Source organism: Mustelus asterias, chromosome 14 (genome assembly GCF_964213995.1).
Source record: "Mustelus asterias chromosome 14, sMusAst1.hap1.1, whole genome shotgun sequence".
Lineage (NCBI taxonomy): Eukaryota > Metazoa > Chordata > Chondrichthyes > Carcharhiniformes > Triakidae > Mustelus > Mustelus asterias.
In genome coordinates, this window is record NC_135814.1 from 6,902,307 (window position 1) to 6,924,046 (window position 21,740).

The window sequence follows — 21,740 nt, forward strand, 5'->3', positions numbered from 1 at the left end:
TTGATAGGCTGAATGTGAGAAAATATTTCCCCTGGCTGGGAATTTACAATGCCTCAGATTCATTGGTTGGCCATTTCAGACCAAAGTGAGGAGAAAGGTGGGTTGTGAATCATTGGAGTTCCCTGGCTCAGAGAGGTGTTGATTCTCAATCACCAACAAAGAGATTGATAGATTTTTAGACAATAAGGGGGTGCGGGGATAGGATAACAAGGTGAAGTTGAGGTAGAAGATCGGCGATGATCTTGTTGAATGGTGGAGCAGGTGTGAGGGGCCAAATGGCCTCCAACCCCAAGATTGATGTTCCTATTCCTCCTTCAATTTTCGTGAATCATAGAATTGTACGGTGCAGATGAGGTCATTCTTCCTGCCTTGTCCATAACAGCTCTTTGAAAGAGATATTAAATCTGTTCCATTCTGATGTTCTTTCATCACATCTCTGCAAATCTTTACTTTGTGCAGAACTATCCAATTCTCTTTGGGATCTGTTTCTGCCGCCCCTTCAGAAAGCACATCCACATCACAACTCACTGAATAAAAATATTTCCTCACCTCCCCGCTGGTCCTTTTGCCCATTATTCTGAGCGAAGATGGTGGCACAGTGGTGATGCTGCCAGATTAGTAATCCAGCAACCCAGACTACAGATCTGGGGGCATGGGTTCAAATCCCACTGTGGCGGCTGGTGGTATTTGAATTCATAGAATCATCAGAGAATCCCTACAGTGCAGAACGAGGCCATTCGGCCCATTCAGTCTGCACCAACTCTCCAAAGAACATCTTACCAGGTCCACTCTTCACCCTATCTCTGTAACTCCGTGCATTTACCATGGCCAATCCACCTAACCTACACATCTTGGGACACTAAGGGGCAATTTAGCATGGCCATTCCACCCAATCTGCATATCTTTGGAGTGTGGGAGGAAACCGGAGCACCCGGAGGAAACCCACGCAGGCACAGGGAGAACGTGCAAACTCCACACAGATAGTGACCCGAGGCTGGAATTGAACCTGGGTCCCTGGCGCTGTGAAGCAGCAGTGCTAACCACTGTGCCGCCATGCTGTCCTTCAGTTAACAACTGAGGAGCTAGTCTCAGTAATGGTGAACCCAAATCTACTGTCGCAAAGACCGACCTGGTTCAGTGATGTCCTTTTAGGAAGAGAAATCCCCCAACCTTACCTGGTCTAGCCTGCATGTGAATCCAGACACTCAGTTCCAGGGCGATTAGGGATGGGCAATGCTGGCCTTGCCAGCGATGCCCATACTCAATGAAAGAAGAAAAAAGTCTGCAATCTGCTTATCAATGGAAACCGTTGCTTTCTGCTTACTCTATCCAAATGCTTCGCTGTTCTGAACATCTCACTAACTCTCCCCTTAACCTTTTCAGCTCAACGGACAATAACCTCCTTTTCTCCAAGCTTTGAGCATAAATCCCATCCTTATCTTCAAACGTAAAGCGGGTGAGAGACTTACAAAGAGATGGAAGTATTTGAGGATGCGTTTGTGTGTCAGGATGTAGAGCACGTTCCCGGACACAGGGTCAATGACTGGCAGCCGATGAATTTTATTCTGAATCAAAGAGTAAACTGCATCAAATAGGCTAAGGTGGAAAAAGCACAATGGATGGGTTAAAATCCGAGAACAGGGAGACAGTCGGTACTTAAACACAATGAAACTTCCTCATCAAGAGAAGGGCAGGCATCCCTCAGATGGGCCTAGTCTCCACCTCAATGATATGGCGAGGGTGAATTGTCTTTCCTTTGTAAACTGCTTATTATTCACCTCCCCTCGACCTCCTCCACATGTAGGCTCAGTGACAGGATTATGTCAGCTATCAATCTGTACCACGATACATAAAGCTGGTTAGCCATAGCTCAGGAGGCAGCTCTCTTACCCCTGACACATTAGGTTGGGAGTTCAAATCCCACAGTGCAGGATTTCAACGTACAATCTGGACTGACTCAACAGTGTAGAACTGAGGAGATGCTGTCTTTCCAAGGAGTTTATAAACCCATTCCTGTGGCCCATACATTGCTTTGAAGGTCAGCAGAGGAATTCTGAGCCCAGTGGCTTTAGCCAAGATTTACCCTTCACCTAATAGCTAATATACTCCGGCTATTACCAGATTGCTGTTTGTGGGAGCTTGCTATGCACAAATTAGCTGTCATGTGTCCTACACTGCAACAGTGACTATGTTTCGGAAATGCCTCATTGGCTGTACAGTGCTCTGGGGCAAGGTTATGAAATGCAAACTATTTTTTAATACTGGATTCTAACAGGCCCAGACTCTTCCTCTCCCAAATGGACATGTAATTTTTTTGCAGGTATTAATATCTCCACCCCAATGGCTCAAACAGTCACTCCAGCCAGCAGACAGTGGCTGCAGTCTCCACAGCCTACATGATGCACTGTAGCAACTCGCTCCTGGTTCAACAGCACCCTCCAAATCACTGGCACTCTACCACCGAGAAGGACAGGGGCAGCGAGTGGATGAGATTGTCACAACCTGCAAGTTCCGCCCCAGCCCTCCCACCAAGAGCCCCCCCCACCCCCAATCCCACCCCCGCCCCCCGTACCCTCCCAAACCCCCTGGAAGTCAAACACCATCCTCGCATTGACATATATCACCACCATTCCTTCAGCACTTCTGGTCAAAGCTCTAGAACCTCTTCCTGAATAGATTGGAGAAATGTCACCTCAAGGATTTCATTCGTTCAGGAAGAAGGAGGTTTCATCACCATCTTCACAAGCGACGGGCCTCGTTGGCAATACCTACGTCCCAAGAATGTATAAAAAAAGATAGGCAGCGTCTGCTGTTTCGCTCGAATGAAAGCAGTTTCTGCTACCCCCCTGTAACAGTGAGATCAAACTGGGTATTGTACACAGAATAATCATTTTACCTGTCATTTGGGGAGATACTGACCAGTTTCTTAAAGGAACCTTGTAAATAAATCTCTAGGAAAAAGAAGAAAGTAAAATGATTGAACTGAACAAGGCCCAGGTACATCATCAGCTGATTAAGAGAAGTGATGTTTAAGATGCTCACTCATAAACATAGAATCCCTACAGTGCAGAAGGAGGCCATTTGGCCCATCGAGTCTGCAACGACCACAATCCCATCCAGGCCCTATCCCCATAACCCCACATATTTACCCTGTTAATCCCCTGATACTAGGGTCAATTTACCATGGCCAATCCACCTAACCCGCACATGTTTGGACTGTGGGAGGAAACCGGAGCACCTGGAGGAAACCCACGCAGACACGGGGAGAATGTGCAAACTCCACACAGACAGTGACCCAAGCCGGGAATCGAACCCGGGTCCCTGGTGCTGTGAGGCAGCAGTGCTAACCACTGTGCTGCCGTGATTAAATTACTTAATGCAAAGATTATAAGTCCAAACCCAATCAACCTCAAAAGGTTACGGCACCAAAAGAGGCCATTCCACCCATCGCATCTGTGCCGGACAAAGGAAAATAGAAATTATCCACTCATTTCAATCCCACCTTCCAGCACCTAGCCCATAGCCTCGCATGGGGCAGCATTTCACATACAGATCCAGATAGCTTCTAAAGGAGTTGAGCGTTTCAGCCATCTTAGGCAGTGAATTCCAGACGCTCACTGCCCTCTGGGTGAAAAAGATTTTCCTCATGTCCCCGTCAATCCTTCCACCAATCACCTTCAGTCTATATCCCCTGGTAACTGACCCTTCAGCCGGGGGAAACAGATCTTTCCTGTCTACCCATTCGAGGCCCCTCATCATGTCACCCCTTAGCCTCCTCTGTTCTAAGGAAAGCATCCCCAGCCTATCCCATCTCCCCGCATAGCTGCAATTTTTGAGCCCTGGTAACATTCCTGTCAATCTCCTCTGCACTCTCTCCAGAACAATTATGTCCTTCCTGTGATGCGGTGACCCAAACTCTTCACAAAACACCAACTGCGACCAAAACAGCATTTGATACAGGTTATCGCAAAATCCATGCAGTGCAGAAGGAGACCATTCGGCCCATCAGGCCAGCACTGACTCTCCGACAGAGCATCTTACCCAGGTGGACCCACCATCCTATCCCCATAACCCCATGCATTTGCCCCACTAATCCCCTTAACATCTTGGGACATTAAAGGGCAATTGTCAAAGGGGATCTTGTCAAAAGCTTTGCTAAAATCCGTATAAATTACATCAACTGCACTACCCTCATCCACACACTCGGTCACTTGTTGAAAAATTCTGTCAAATTTGTTAGGCATGACCTCCCTCTGACAAAGCCATGCTAACTATCCCGAATCAACCCATACCTTTCCAAGAGGAGATTAATTCTCTTCTTCAGAATTTTCTCCAGAGTTTCCTTACCCCTGATGTGAGACTCACCGGTCTGTAATTCCCTGGTTCATCTCTACCACTCTTCTTGAAGATTGGAACCCTTCTTGAAAATTGGAACCCTCTTGAAGATTGGAACCACATTTACCGTCCTCCAGTCATCCGGCACTTCCCCCGTGGACAGAGAGGAATTAAAAATTTGTGTCAGAGCCCCAGCAATTTCCTACCTCGCCTCTCACAGCAGCCTGGGATGTAATTCATCCCGGCCTGGGGACTTGTCCACTTTTAAGCCTGTCAAAAGCTCCAATACCTCCTCACTCCCTATGTCAAAGTGCTCAAAGTCCTCACAATATCCTTTCCTGAATTCTGTACCTATGTCCTCCTTCTCCTAAGTGAAGACTGATATGAAGTATTCATTAGTCACCATTCCAATGTCCTGCATGTGCACACACAGAATACCTGCCTAGTCTCTAATGGGCCCTACTCTTCCCCTGGTTAACCTCTCCCCCTTAATATATTCATACAATATTTTAGGATTCTCCCTAATCTTGTTCGCAAGTCCTTTTCCATGCTCCTTTTTGCTCTTCTAATTGCTTTCTTAAGTTCCCTCTTGTACTTCCTACATTATAGAATCCCTACAGTGCAGAAGGAGGTCATTTGGCCCATCGAGTCTGCACTGACCACAATGCCACCCTAGGCCCTATCCCCATAACCCAATGTATTCACCCTAGCTCATCCCCCTGACACTAAGGCGCAATTTAGCATGACCAATCCACTTAACCCGCACATCTTTAAACTGTGGGAGGAAACCGGAGCACCCGGAGGACACCCACGCAGATATGGGGAGTCACTGTGTGCAAACTCCACACAGACAGTGACCCAAGTGGGGAATCAAACACAGGTCCCTGGCGCTGTGAGGCAGTAGTGCTAACCACTGTGCCACCATGCCGAGAGGCCCACTCTGCCTTCTCAGGAGGATCTGAAAGATCCCATGGGTGCTATTTAAAGGAAAACGGAAGAGTTCCCTTGTCAATTTTCCTCCTTAATTTGAGATCACGTTGCTGTTTGTGGGAGCTTGCTGTGCACGAATTGGTTGCCATTCTTCCTGCGTAACAACGGTTATTTTGACCGCAACCTGCAGTCAGAACTCTGTGTGAATTTGTGTATCTCACAAACCCAGGCAGAACCGGTAAATGTTCCATTAACCCAGGTCACCAGTCCACAATCAGTAATTTTGATCGATTTACTCAGTCCAGTTCCCATCATGCTTCACTGCAGCCTACTCTTGATAAGGGAAGTGACATAATCCCAAGAACATGACCATTAGCAAAACATCAGTGATGGAGTTGGAGCAAGTGAACAGAGTGGATTATTAAACCAGTCTTAGTAGAGAATAAACATTTAAGAAATATGTGCCAAGCAAGAATCATAGAATCCCTACAGTGCAGAAGGCGGCCATTCAGCCCATCGACTCTGCACTGACACTCTGGCAGAGCATCTTACCCAGGCCCACTCCTTGCCCTATCTCCCTAACCCCACACATTTATCCCACTAATCCCCCTAACCTACACATCTTGGGACACTAAGGGGCTGTATGGTGGCACAGTGCCTCACAGCGCCAGGGCTCGATTCCCAGCTTGGGTCACTGTCTGTGCAGACTCTGTACGTTCTCCCCGTGTCTGCGTGGGTTTCCACTGGGTGCTCTGGTTTCCTCCCACAGTCCAAAAGATGTGCATTGGCCATGCTAAATTCTCCCTCAGTGTACCCGAAGAGGTGCCGGAGTATGGCGACTTGGGGATTTTCACAGTAACTTCATTGCAGTGTTAATGTAAGCCATCTTTTGACAATAATAGATAAACTTCAAAAAAAAAACGTAGCATGGCCAATTCACATCTTTGGACACACACACAAACCACACGCACACACACAAACACACTCACACAAACACACACAAACCACACGCACACACACAAACACACACACATTACACAAACTACATGCACACACACTCACACAAACATTACACAAACCACATACACACACAGACACGTGCACACACACACTCACACACACACACAAACATTACACAAACCACGTGCACACACACACTCGCACACACACACGTGCACACACACACTCACACACACACACTCACGCACACACACAAACATTACACAAACCACACACACACTCGCACACACACACACACAAACATTACACAAACCACACACACACGCACACACACACACTCACGCACACACATGCACTCACACTCACATACACACACACACTCACACAAACACTTACACACACACACTCCCACACACACACCCTGACCCACTCACCGCGCCATGTCTCAATCCTATGGTTCTCCAATTCATGGATTTGCACCTGAAAAGAAAAGTTTGAAATCAAATATTACCCTTGATCAAATAAACCAATAAAAACTGCTTTTCACAAAGCTACCGCAAGCGAACAGCGACATTCCTCACACCAATTCTAACCTTAAATTCCTCCTTGGCCTCGACTCCCTCCCTCTGTTCTCTGTAACCTCCTCTGGCTCGACAAGCCTCGGAACTCTTTGCTGCCCTCCTGTTCGGGCTTCTGGAGCCTCTCCGATTTTAATTCCTCCACCATTGACAGCTGTACCTCCAGCTGCCTGGAGTTCAAACTCTGGCACGTCCTCCTGAAACCTCTCCCTATCCAACTGTAACACCTTCCTACAAACTTACTGCTTTGACCAAATTTTTAATTGCCCAATTCTAATATCTCCTGGATTGAAATGTCCGTTTATGCTCTTGCAAAGCATTTTTGTTAAACACTGCTCTGTGAATGCCATTTGTTGATAATGCACCCAACTGTATGCTGTCAAAGTGACTTTTCTCACTGCTCCTTACCCCTTTCATGGGGAGGCAGTGGTGTAGTGGTATTGTCACTGGATTAGTAATCCTGGGTTCGAATCCCACCACAGCAAATGGTGAAACTTGAATTCAATAAAAAAACCTGGAATTAAAGGTCTGTTGGTCACCATGAAACCATTGTCAGTTGTCGTAAAAACCCATCTGGTTCACTAATGTTCTTTAGGAAAGGAAATCTGTCATCCTTCCTTGGTCTGGCCTACATGTGACTCCAGACCCACAGCAATGTGGTTGACTCTTTAAATGCCCTCAGGGATGGGCAATAAGTGCTGGCCCAGCCCAGTGACACCCACATCCCACATTCCCTTCTGCTGTCAGACTTTTGAATGGATCTATCTTACATTAAGTTGATCTTTCTCTACACCCTAGCTATAACTGTAACACTACATTCTGCACTCTCTCCTTTCCTTCTCTATGAATGCAAGTTATGAATGCATCTTCTTTGGCCATCAAGCCCTGAAGCAGGACTTGAACCTGGAGCTCCTAGCTCAGAGGTCAGGTTACTACCCACTGTGCCATAAGACCTCCCCCACTCCTTACATATGATGCTTAAACAAAGGGGTCCAATCCAAATAAGGCGTAAGAATGCAAGTGGGAGCAGGTACCATTGACTGCAACCCCTTCTTGCCTCTGTTCAACACTAAAAAAGTTCACCCTTGGCCAAAGAAAAGCACGAAAACAGTCTCTTACCATCGGAGATGTGTAATATCTGTGTAATATGTTGATGAAGTCAGTAATCGTCAACATGCCTGGGCAGAGCAGAAAGAGCAGCAGTTAAAAAGAGGTCCATGGGTCAACATTAACATCAACAGGGCAAATAAGTGGAGGAATGAGAGAGAGAGAGAGGGAGAGAGATGGTCTTTGGCTAGACCCCCCACCCCCACCCCCACCCCCCCGCTACCATATAACAGACTGAAACATTCAATGCTAACTCTGTCAGTTAAATATAATCCCCCAAAACCCCAATTTGAATGTGGATTATTCAGTGAGTGTTACGAGTGATTCGAATTGCTATCTGTACAGGAGGGTCTGCCTGTATACCGCAGCTCTGGGAGACATACAGGAGTTTCTCATTCTCAGTCATGTCAGGTAACAGGAGGTCACAGACAACACGGCCCAGTGTCAGTGTAATAAATTGGCAAAGAATGCTGAGTCCCAATCCCCCCCTCCCTGACCCCACTTTGGTCTTTACGTGCACTGACTGGGAGGTTAAAGAGCCCAAAAAAGGAGGAAACTATCATCGTTCCTCTCTGTGCTGTCCTGTCTCTGCTCCATGTTATAGAGTTGTGGTGAACCATCGTTGGTCCCCACCAGATAGTACTGAGCCAGGGTCTGGCCAGTACTACAAGTATGTATATATGTTGCTGTTGGGGTTAGGGATGGGTTGTTCTACTTGTTGATGTTGGGGTTAGGGTTGGGCTGTTACACCTTGTATTATAGTTATTGTGGTACATCCCAGTCGGGCTCCGCCTCCTGGGAGAGGTATAAAGGTCTCTGCTCTGTCTGGGACCCCTCAGTCTGGGATAGTATATATAATTAGTAGCTGCCTTGTTACAGCAAATAAAAGCCTTTATTTCTTGAGCATCAAGCCTCGTGTGTGATAACGCGCATCAAGAGTCTAGAGCTGCACAGCGCAGAAAAGGCCCTTCAGCCCATCGAGTCTGCACTGACAATAACTACTACATTGGTTAGCACTGCTGCCTCACAGTGTCAGGGACCAGGGTTCAATTCCTGGCTTGGGTCACTGTCTGTGTGGAGTCTGCACGTTCTCCCCGTGTCTGTGTGGGTTTCCTCCGGGTGCTCCGGTTTCCTCCCACAGTCCAAAAGACGATCTGATTAGGAGCATTCACCAGAACAGGTGCCAGACTGTGGCGGCTAGGGGAATTTCATAGTAACTTCATTGCAGAATTAATGTAAGCCTTACTTGTGACTAATAAATAAACTTTTAAAGAAACTTTACTTTAATGTTAGCCTACTTGTGACACTAATTAATAGAGTCATAGAGTCATAGAGGTTTACAGCATGGAAACAGGCCCTTCGGCACAACTTGTCCATGCCGCCCTTTTTTTAAACCCCTAAGCTAATCCCAATTGCCTGCATTTGGCCCATATCCCTCTATACCCATCGTACCCATGTAACTATCTAAATGCTTTTTAAAAGACGACATTGTACCCGCCTCTACTACTACCTTTGACAGCTTGTTCCAGACACTCACCACCCTCTGGATCCTTTTGTATCTCTCCCCTCTCACCTTAAACCTATGCTCTCTAGTTTTAGACTCCCCTACCTTTGGGAAAAGATGTTGACTATCTAGCTGATCTATGACCCTCATTATTTTATAGACCTCTATAAGATCACCCCAAAGTCTCCTACGCTCCAGGGGAAAAAGTCCCAGTCTATCCAGCCTCTCCTTATAACTCAAACCATCAAGTCCCGGTAGCATCCCAGTAAATCTTTTCTGCACTCTTTCTAGTTTAATAATATCCTTTCTATAATAGGGTGACCAGAATTGCACACAGTATTCCAAGTGTGGCCTTACCAATGTCTTGTACAACTTCAACAAGATGTTCCAACTCCTGTATTCAATGTTCTGGCCGATGAAACCAAGCATGCCGAATGCCTTCTTCACCACTCTGTCTACTGTGACTCCACTTTCAAGGAGCTATGAACATGTACCCCTAGATCCCTTTGTTCTATAACTCTCCCCAACGCCCTATCATTAACTGAGTAAGTCCTGCCCTGGTTCAATCTACCAAAATGCATCACCTCGCATTTGTCTAAATTAAACTCCATCTGCCATTCGTCAGCCCACTGGCCCAATTGATCAAGATCCCATTGCAATCGGAGATAACTTTTTTTACTGTCCACTGTGCCACCAATCTTGGTGTCATCTGCAAACTTACTAACCATGCCTCCTAAATTCTCATCCAAATCATTAATATAAATGACAAATAACAGTGGACCCAGCACTGGTCCCTGAGGCACACCATTGGTCACAGGCCTCCAGTTTGAAAAACAACTCTCTACATCCACCTGTCAAGAAGCCAATTTTGTATCCATTTAGATACCTCACCCTGGATCCCGTGAGATTTAACCTTATGCAACAACCTACGATGCGGTACCTTGTCAAAGGCCTTGCTAAAGTCCATGTAGACAACATCAACTGCACTGCCCTCATCTACCTTCTTGCTTACCCCTTCAAAAAACTCAATCAAATTTGTGAGACATGATTTTCCACTCACAAAGCCATGCTGACTGTCCCTAATCAGTCCTTGCGTCTCTAAATGCCTGTAGATCCTGTCTCTCAAAATACCTTCCAACAACTTACCCACCACAGATGTGAGGCTCACTGGCCTGTAGTTTCCAGGCTTTTCCCTGCAGCCCTTTTTAAACAAAGGCACAACATTTGCCACTCTCCAATCTTCAGGCACCTCACCCATGACTATCGATGATTCAAATATCTTGGCTAGAGGACCCGCACTTTCCTCCCTAGCCTCCCACAATGTCCTAGGATACACTTCATCAGGTCCCAGGGATTTATCTACCTTGATGCGTTTTAAGACTTCCAGCACCTCCTTCTCTGTAATATGTACACTCCTCAAGACATCAATATTTAATTCCCCAAGTTCCCTTACATCCATGCTTTTCTCAACAGTAAATACTGATGAGAAATATTCATTTAGGATCTCACCCATCTCTTGTGGATCCACACATAGATGACCTTGTTGATCCTTAAGAGGCCCCACTCTCTCCCTTGTTACTCTTTTGCCCTTTATGTATTTGTAGAAACTCTTTGGATTCTTATTAGATAAGGCAAAGGATAATAATAAAAGGATAATAATAAAACAAATAATAAACAAAATAATAATCCCATTTTCCAGCACTTAAGGAGAGGCGATGGCCGAGTGGTATTATCGCTCGAACATTAATCCAGAAACTCAGCTAATGTTCTGGGGACCCGGGTTCGAATCCCGCCAAAACAGATGGTGGAATTTGAATTCAAATTTTAAAAAATCTGGAATTAAGAATCTACTGATGACCATGAAACCATTGTAGATTGTTGGAAAACCCATCTGGTTCACTAATGTCCTTCAGGGAAGGAAATCTGCCGTCCTTACCTGGTCTGGCCTACATGTGACTCCAGAGTCACAGCAATGTGGTTGACTCTCAACTGCTCTCGGGCAACTAGGGATGAGCAATAAATGCTGGCCCAGCCAGCGACGCCCATGTCCCACAAGTGAATTTTTAAAAACTTGTCCCGTATCCTTGAATGTTATGATGTTTCAAGTGTTCATCCAAATAGTATTTAAAGGTTGGAAGGTTTCCAGCTTCCATCATCTTCCCAGGCAGTGCATTCCAGATTCCCACCACCCTCTGTTCTCAAGTCAGGTTGCCAGAGTGGGTAGTATTCTTACCTCAATAGATTGAGGTCAGTACTGAGGGAGCACTGCAATATCAGAGGGTCTGTATTGAGGGAGTGCTGCACTGTCAAAGGGTCAGTACTGAGGGAGTGCAACACTGTCAGAGGGTCAGTACTGAGGGAGTGCTGCACTGTCAGAGGGTCAATACTGAGGGAGTGCCGCACTGTCAGAGGGTCAGTACTGAGGGAGTGCCGCACTGTCAGAGGGTCAGTACTGAGGGAGTGCCGCACTGTCAGAAGATCCATACTGAGGGAGTGATGCACTGTCAGAGGGTCAGTACTGAGGGAGTGCTGCACTGTTAGAGGGTCAATACTGAGGGAGTGCCGCACTGTCAGAGGGTCAGTACTGAGGGAGTGCCGCACTGTCAGAAGATCCATACTGAGGGAGTGATGCACTGTCAGAGGGTCAGTACTGAGGGAGTGATGCACTGTTAGAGGATCAGTACTGAGGGAGCGCCACACTGTCAGAGGGTCAGTACTGAGGGAGTGCCGCACTGTCAGAGGGTCAGTACTGAGGGAGTGCTGCACTGTCAGAGGGTCAGTATTGAGAGAGTGCTGCACTGTCAGACGGTCAGTATTGAGGGAGTGCCGCACTGTCAGAGGGTCAGTACTGAGGGAGTGCTGCACTGTCAGGGGGTCAGTATTGAGGGAGTGCTGCACTGTCAGAGGGTCAGTATTGAGAGAGTGCTGCACTGTCAGACGGTCAGTATTGAGGGAGTGCCGCACTGTCAGCGGGTCAGTACTGAGGGAGTGCTGCATTGTCAGGGGGTCAGTATTGAGGGAGTGCTGCACTGTCAGAGGGTCAGTATTGAGAGAGTGCTGCACTGTCAGAGGGTCAGCCCTGAGGGACTGCCCTGCCCTGTCTCGACCACCACACTTGGCAGCGCATTCCAGGGCCCCACCAACCTCTGTGTAAAAACTTCCCTCGCACATCTCCAGTGAACCTTTCCCCCCTTGCCTTGAACTTGTGCCCCCTTGTAAATGTCATTTCTGCCCTGGGAAAAAGCTTCCAACTGTTCACCCTATCCATACCCCTCATAATTTTATAAACTTCTATCAGGTCGCCCCTCAGCCTCTGTCTTTCCAGGGAGATCAACCCCAGTTTATTCAATCTCTCCTCATAGCTAATACCCTCCATACCAGGCAACATCCTGGTAATCCTTTTCTGCACTCTCTCCAGCGCCTCCACATCCCTCTGGTAGTGTGGAATTGGACACAGTATTCTTGGATCTACCAAAATGCATCACCTCACATTTGTCTGGATTAAATTCCATCTGCCATTTCTCCGCCCAATTTTCCAGTCTATCTATATCCTATATGTTTGTGGGATCTTGCTGTACGCACTTTGGCTGCTGCGTTTCCAATATTACAACAGTGACTGGTTGGCACTGTGTTATATAAATTTACTGACAACAGTAACTACACCTAAAAAGCGAAACATTTCCTGCAAAGCACTTTGGGACGTCCTGAGGTCCTTCATGAAAGGCGTTATGGAAATGCGAGTTCAATGTTGTCGTTCAATTCTTACCAACAATTAAATCTCCCAAATGTGGCTCTGTTCCCATCACCTTTCAATGCACGGGTTTAAAACTCACCTACAAAGCACTGCTCCTTACTGTTCCAGAGGGGAGCTGCTCTCACTCCGTTTGCCACCATTGCCAAGAACGCCTTCTTCACCTGTGCGGAAAGAAGAAAACAACTTTTCTCTTGCTCTGGATTATTTTCCTGCTTCCCACTCCGCCACCCCCCCCAATACCAACAACAGCCCCCTGCCCAACCCCCCCGACGGTTATGTCTCTCACTTGTGCCCAGAACCAAGATTGATGCCAACCCACCAACGCCTCTACTTTCTCAGAAGACTAAGGAAATTTGGTATGTCCGCGATGACTCTCACCAGCTTTTACAGATGCACCATAGAAAGCATTCTTTCTGGTTGTATCACAGCTTGGTATGGCTCCTGCTCTGCCCAAGGCCACAAGAAATACAAAGGGTCATGAATGAAGCCCAGTCCATCACGCAAACCAGCCTCCCATCCATTGACTCTGTCTACACTTCCCGCTGCCTCGGCAAAGCAGCCAGCATAATTAAGGGCCCCACACACCCCGGACATTCTCTCTTCCACCTTCTTCCTTCGGGAAAGAGATACAAAATTCTGAGGTCACGTACCAACCGACTCAAGAACAGCATCTTCCCTGCTGCCATCAGACTTTTGAGTGGACCTACCTCGCACTAAGTTGATCTTTCTCGACACCCTAGCTATGACTGTAACAATACATTCTGCACTTTCTCCTTTCCTTCTCTATGAACAGTATGCTTTGTCTGTACAGCATGTAAGAAACAATATTTTTCATCGTATACTAATATATACGACAATAATAAATCAAATTAAATCTAATCAAAATCAAATCAAATCAAATCAAATCCCTCCATTGTTCGGGTTGGAATTGTCAAATGAGCCTCCAGGGAGATCATTCTAAGGTCGTTCATTTTGGAAGGAAGAATAAAAACACCCCATAATCCTTGGAAAATCTGTGTCTCAGTGGAGTAGAGCAACAGAGGGATCTGGGGGTACAGATATGATGGTCACCAATGGTAACAATGCAGCTTAACACAGTAAACAAAGTGACTGGGCGGGAAGGCTTGCTTGGGGGGTCATTTCCCGAGGGATGGAAGAGAAGGGCAGGGAAAATTAGGTGAAACTTAGTTAGATGATGTTTGGAGTTATTGTGAACAGACCTGGTCTTCACATTAGGAAAAGAATATTGAGGCATTGTGGAAGGTGTAAAAATTATTTCTTAGAGTAATAGCCAAAAGTGAGATGCTCGATCTCTCATGAAACATTGAACAGGCTGTGACCTTTTTTGCCAAGACACTTCAGGTTACATCAGGAACAAAACATATTTATTGATAAAGAGAAACTATGTGCAGGGGGATGCAGCCCTAGACTGCCTTGGAGAGGCTCCAGTTCTCACATGCTTATTACATGGCTTCCAGATGTATTCTACCCGAGGGAGGACTCCCCACTCTGGGGTGATCACTCACTCTCAGTCCCCAGTGGTCCCTCAAACCACGTGACCATCTTCTGCTGTGCTGTCTTAAAGAGACAGATACCACAACACTAGACTTGACTAGATAGAGGTCTTTAAAATTATGATAGGATTTGATAGTTTTCGTTCATACACTGGTGTCATCTTCTTCCCAGAGTATTGACTCCACTTCGGTCCACCTGTGCTGTCCTTGCACATTCCACAAAAGTCAACTGTATCCAGTCCATTATATCTGTCACCCGTTCTCCTCTCGGCTTCCCTCTCCCACATTTTCCATCGATCTCCCCTTCTGATAACTTGGAAACCTAGCCTTGCCCTTGACATTCAATGACGTCACTGAATCCCCCACTATCAACATCCTGGGGGCTACCATTGACCTGAGACTGAACTGGACCCAGCCAAGAACAGGTCAGGGGCTGGGAGTTTTGCAATGAGTAATACACTCTCTGACTCCCCAAAATCTGCCCACCATCTACAGGGTACAAGTCAGAAGTGTGATGGAATACTCCCCACTTGCCTGGATGAGTGCAGCTCCAACAACACTCAAGGAGCTCAACACTGTGCAGGACAAAGCAACATACTTTATTAGAACCCCCTCCACCAACTTAACATTTACTCCCTCCACCACTGACCCACAGAAGCAACAGTGTGTACCATCTACAAGATGCACTGCAGCAACTCATTAAGGCTCCTTTGGCAGCACCTTCCAAACCCATGACCTCTACCATTGGAAGGACAAGGTTGGCAAACATTTGGGAACACCATCACTTGCAAGTTCCCTCCAAGCTGCTCACCATCCTGACTTAAATGTTTTTTTTAAATGTTTATTTATTAGTCACAAGTAGGCTTACATTAACACTGCAATGAAGTTACTGTGAAATTCCCCCAGTCGCCACACTCCGGCGCCTGTTCAGGCACACTGAGGCAGAATTTAACATTGCCAATCCATCTAACCTGCACGTCTTTCGGACTGTGGGAGGAAACCGGAGCACTCGGATAGAGGCAACCAAGATCCAAGCTGACTAGGAAAGGCATTACACCTGATCTTGGACTATCTTCCTCTCTTTGATGTTATTCACTAGCTTCCTATTTTCTCCAGCTAGTTCCAGCACTTCCTCATTAATCTGGGTTAAAGTCCAACAGGTGAGTCACCTGATGAAGGGGCAGTGCTCCAAAAGCTAGTGCTGCCAAATAAACCTGTTGGACTTTAACCTGGTGTTGTGAGACTTCTTACTGTGCTGACCCCAGTCCTACGCCGGCATCTCCACATCATTAGTCTGAGTAGGGTAGATGGAATAACCTCTTCTAAATCCATATTGATAGTATAGATGTGAAGAAAACATTTCCACCTGTGGGGTTGGCACCTGTGGAGCGCTCCTCGTCACAATGGATGTCTCGGCACTCTACACCAGCATCCCCCATGACGATGGCATTGCTGCAACGGCCTCAGTGCTCAGCGCCAACAACTGCCAGTTTCCAGATGCAATTTTACATCTCATCCGCTTCATCCTGGACCACAATATCTTCACCTTCAACAACCAGTTCTTCATCCAGACACACAGAACAGCCATGGGGACCAATTTCGCACCTCAATATGCCAACATCTTCATGCACAGGTTCGAACAAGACTTCTTCACCGCACAGGACCTTCAACCGATGCTATACACTAGATACATCGATGACATTTTCTTCCTTTGGACTCATGGTGAACAATCACTGAAACAACTCTATGATGACATCAACAAGTTCCATCCCACCATCAGACTCACCATAGACTACTCTCCGGAATCGGTTGCATTCTTGGACACACGCATCTCCATTAAGGACGGTCACCTCAGCACCTCACTGTACCGCAAGCCCACGGATAACCTCACGATGCTCCACTTCTCCAGCTTCCACCCTAAACACGTTAAACAAGCCATCCCCTACGGACAAGCCCTCCGTATACACAGGATCTGCTCGGATGAGGAGGATCGCAACAGACACCTCCAGACGCTGAAAGATGCCCTCATAAGAACAGGATATGGCACTCGACTCATTGATCGACAGTTCCGACGCGCCACAGCGAAAAACCGCACCGACCTCCTCAGAAGACAAACACGGGACACGGTGGACAGAGTACCCTTCGTTGTCCAGTACTTCCCCGGAGCGGAGAAGCTACGGCATCTCCTCCGGAGCCTTCAACATGTCATTGATGAAGACGAACATCTCGCCAAGGCCATCCTCACACCCCCACTTCTTGCCTTCAAACAACCGCACAACCTCAAACAGACCATTGACCGCAGCAAACTACCCAGCCTTCAGGAGAACAGTGACCATGACACCACACAACCCTGCCACAGCAACCTCTGCAAGACGTGCCGGATCATCGACACAGATGCCATCATCTCACGTGAGAACACCATCCACCAGGTACACGGTACATACTCTTGCAATTCGGCCAACGTTGTCTACCTGATACGCTGCAAGAAAGGATGTCCCGAGGCATGGTACATTGGGGAAACTATGCAGACGCTGCGACAACGGATGAATGAACACCGCTCGACAATCACCAGGCAATACTGTTCTCTTCCTGTTGGGGAGCACTTCAGCGGTCACGGGCATTCGGCCTCTGATATTCGGGTAAGCGTTCTCCAAGGCGGCCTTCGCGACACACGACAGCGCAGAGTCACTGAGCAGAAACTGATAGCCAAGTTCCGCACACACGAGGACGGCCTCAACCGGGATATTGGGTTCATGTCACACTATTTGTAACTCCCACAGTTGCGTGGACCTGCAGAGTTTCACTGGCTGTCTTGTCTGGAGACAATACACATCTTTTTAGCCTGTCTTGATGCTCTCTCCACTCACATTGTTTTGTTTCTTAAAGACTTGATCAGTTGTAAGTATTCGCATTCCAACCATTATTCATGTAAATTGAGTCTGTGTCTTTATAAGCTCTGTTTGTGAACAGAATTCCCACTCACCTGAAGAAGGGGCTTAGAGCTCCGAAAGCTTGTGTGGCTTTTGCTACCAAATAAACCTGTTGGACTTTAACCTGGTGTTGTTAAACTTCTTACTGGGTTGGCCAGAACCAGAGTCCACAAATAAAATAGTCACTAATAACCCAGAGAGTGGCGAGAATGTGGAACTTGTCGCCACAGAGAGTGGTTTTAGCGAATAGCAAGGATATAATTTGAATCACAGAATCCCTACAGTGCAGAAGGAGGCCATTCGGCCCATTGAGTCTGCACTGACAACAATCCCACCCAGGCCCTATCCCCGTAACCCCGTGTAATCCCCCTGCTACCGTGGCCAATCAACCTAACACACACATCTTTAGAGTGTGGGAGGAAACCGGAGCACCCAGAGAAAACCCACGCAGACACGGGGAGAATGTGCAGACTCCACACGGACAGTCACGCAAGGCCAGGTTCCTGGCGCTGTGAGGCAGCAGTGCTAACCAGTGTGCCACCCATGGAATTAATGGTAATTACATGCGGGGGACAGAAGGTTCTGTCGATGGAGGGAGATGAAATTGTGTGAGAGGAAGATTGCATGTAGTATAAACACCAGAACAGACCTGCTGGACCGAATGGCCTGTTTCCTTGTCATATATTCTATGTAAACCATGCTCTTTGCTAATGTTCCCTCCCTCACAGCCGTCGCTTCATCCCTTATCTCACCTGCAGAGTTATATCAAACACAACCAGTTTGGAACTGGTTGGGATTGCATCATAGCACTGATGGGCTTTCATGAAGTTCATGTAGATGTCAGCATCGGGTTCCAGTCCTGTCCAGGGAGAAACAGTGTCAGATTAAACTGCTTTCAATGTCAACATTTAATCCCCAAACTGAACCTGTGTCCATTTGGCCCTGTCCATGTGCCCCACTGTGAGGCAGCAGTGCTAACCACCTGTGTCACCGTGCTGGTTTGTGAAGTCTCCTGGTTTTGTAGTCGAGGGATTTTGAGGACTCATTGTTTTCCCTTTATTGGTGTTGGGTTTTCCTTGTTATTTTGGATCTCCCGGGAGGTTACTCGGCCGGTAACATGGAGACTGAAGATTGCAGGGAGGAAGGAGACGTCCAACGTGAAGTTTCAGCCTCTGGGGTCAGGGGAAGGTTTGATGAACTGGCTGCTATTTTCTGCTTGTCAATTTCCTCTGAACATACGGACAATTTTGCAGCTCAAGTTCTGACTCTCCAAAGCCTGTCCACCATCTACAAGGCACAAGCCAGGAGTATAATGGAATACTCTCCACTTGCCTGGATGGATGCAGCTCCAACAACACTCAAGAAGCTCGACACCATCCAGGACAAAGAATCATAGAATCATAGAATCCTACAGGGCAGAAGGAGGCCATTCAGCCCATCGGGTCTGCACTAACCACAATCCCGCCCAGGCCCTATCCCCGTAACCTCATACATTTACCCTAGCTAGTCCTTCTGACACTAAAGGGCAGTTTAGCATGGCCAATTCACCTAACCCGCACATCTTTGGAATGTGGGAGGAAATCGGAGCACCCGGAGGAAACCCACGCAGACACAGGGAGAATGTGCAGACTCCACACAAACAGTCACCTGAGGTTAGAATCAAACCCGGGTCCCTGGCACTGTGAGGCAACAGTGCTAACCACTGTGCCACCATGCCACCCTTCTTGATTAGTACGCATCCACAACTTTAAATATCCACTCCCTTCACCACTGACACACAAAGCTCCTTCAACAGCACCTTCCAAATACATTACCTCTGCCACCTAGAAGGACAAGGGCAGCAGACACCTGGGAACAACACCATCCAGAGGATCCCCCTCCAAACCACTCACCATCCTGACTTGGAAATATATCAGCTGTTCCTTCATTGTCGCTGGACCAAAATCCCGGAACTCCCTCCCTAACAGCACTGTGGGTGTACCTACACCAGATGGACTGCAGCGGTTCAGGAAGACGGCTGTCCACCACCTTCTCCAAGGCAATTAGGGATGGGTAATAAATGCTGTTCTAGCCAACGACACCTACATCCCATAAAAATGTCTTTAAAACTTACGTATGAACAGATAAACAAGCGGAAATGTTGGATTCGTCACCTCTGATGGGTGGAGCATCACAGTGTGACCTTTCCAGAGCTCGGTTGATGCCTATCGAGTGAATTTGTCCCAACCTCATAAATGGGTAAATCCTCCCATCAAAAACTGACATCATTCAGGAATTGATGAGAATATTGAGTTAAGTTATTTATTACGACATTAAATCCAAGAGTGTGAAATGCAGACAATAAATCTCAGAGTCTCTGTAATTGTATTTGACGAGTGCCCGGTTGTTTAAAAAGAGTTATTGATTGAAACTCTTCACTCACCAATCTTGTCAGGCAGAAACTTCTCAAACAGGCTGCTATCCAGATCTGGAAGCTGAACAACAGAATGCAGATTATTACCCAACTCTTTGACATTGGAGTTCGACACTACACAGACAGCCCTCCACACCACCCGCCGCCCCCCCCCCCCCCGCCCCCAACCACCGCCGCTCCCCAGATTGGGACCCCTCCCACCACTGTGGTGATTGTTCTGTTTGTCCCTTTAAGGGCAACACAGCAGAAGAGAGTCACCTGGCTTGAGGGACTTAGAGTCGGTGATCGCCCCAGAGGTTGGAGTGTTGGTGCAGACTCGATGGGCCAAATGGCCTCCTTCTGCACTGTAGGGATTCTATGGATTCTATGAACTCACCAAGGCTCCTTTGACAGCACCTTCCAAAGCATCCAACACCATCTAAATCCAGGTTAGCAGGTGTTAGATACAATCTCAATTATTATGGCACAGATGTAAACGTAGTATGGGTTAATGTCAAATATGTAAATAAATATTCCACATTTAAATGTGGATTACAGGGTCAAAGGTAGGGTTCTGAAGACTGTGGAGGAACAGAGAGATCTTGGGGTCCATATCCACAGATCTCTAAAGGTTGCCACTCAAGTGGATAGAGCTGTGAAGAAGTGTGTTAGCTTTTATTAACAGGGGGTTGGAGTTTAAGAGCCGTGGGGTTATGCTGCAACTGTACAGGGCCTTGGTGAGACCGCATTTCGAATATTGTCTACAGTTCTGGTCACCTCACTATAAGAAGGATGTGGAAGTGCTGGAAAGAGTGCAGAGGAGATTTACCAGATTGCTGCCTGGTTTGGAGGGTAGGTCTTATGAGGAAAGGTTGAAGGAGCTAGGGCTGTTCTCTCTGGAGCGGAGGAGGCTGAGGGGATACTTAATAGAGGTTTATAAAATGATGAAGGGGATAGATAGAGTGAACGTTCAAAGACTATTTCCTTGGGTGGATGGAGCTATTACAAGGGGGCATAACTATATGGTTCATGGTGGGAGATATAGGAAGGATATCAGAGGTAGGTTCTTTACGCAGAGAGTGGTTGGGGTGTGGAATGGACTGCCTGCAGTGATAGTGGAGTCAGACACTTTAGGAACATTTAAGCGGTTATTGGATAGGCACATGGAGCACATCAGGATGGTAGGGAGTGGGATAGCTTGATCTTGGTTTCAGATGAAGGTCGGCACAACATCGTGGGCCGAAGGGCCTGTTCTGTGCTGTACTGTTCTATGTTCTATGTTCTATGTTCTATGTTCTATCATCAGTGACCTAAGGTCACATGACACCAGAGCATGGAGAGAGATAGTTCTATGTAATGCCTCATGCTGAGTCTGTTTTGTACGTACTTAGAACTGTATCATGTTCAATAAATGATAAACTTTACCAACAGTCTTGCCTCCAGACTAATCTGTAAACCCATAACTGGCACATGGAAGGCCACAGCAATGATAACCGGTGTGATTGTGGATAAACACAGAGACAGGAAGTGAAGAGTCCAAAGACTGGGAGAAGCAGCAAGAGAAGCAACGTCAGGACACGGGCATCACAGGAAAATCTTCAACTGAACTCCAGAAAGGTCTAAAGGAGGGAGAAGACCTGGAAAAAAATCCTTCCTTAACCTGAGTGCTTCGGCCAAGCGGTAGGCTCAGATCAAGATGAGAAGTGACAGAACTGGTGTTGCAGGTTAGATCGAGG

The 21,740-nt window shown here is 47.1% G+C and overlaps 1 protein-coding gene across 11 annotated transcripts in view; it reads right to left on the reverse strand.

Moving 5' to 3' along the window:
• prkag3a (protein kinase, AMP-activated, gamma 3a non-catalytic subunit) overlaps positions 1–21,740 on the reverse strand; it is a 48,678-nt gene that overhangs the window by 14,993 nt on the left and 11,945 nt on the right. For 9 of the 11 annotated variants that reach the window (XM_078227836.1, XM_078227834.1, XM_078227830.1 and 6 more), the window contains 7 exons: positions 20,035–20,086; positions 18,365–18,471; positions 13,248–13,329; positions 7,923–7,981; positions 6,660–6,705; positions 2,897–2,951; positions 1,470–1,596 (listed from right to left, as the gene is read on the reverse strand). In XM_078227836.1, the coding sequence (XP_078083962.1) occupies positions 1,470–1,596; positions 2,897–2,951; positions 6,660–6,705; positions 7,923–7,981; positions 13,248–13,329; positions 18,365–18,471; positions 20,035–20,086 (528 nt within the window). The remainder of the gene's footprint in view (positions 1–1,469; positions 1,597–2,896; positions 2,952–6,659; positions 6,706–7,922; positions 7,982–13,247; positions 13,330–18,364; positions 18,472–20,034; positions 20,087–21,740) is intronic. The other 2 variants (XM_078227838.1, XM_078227837.1) reach the window with 1 other exon arrangement.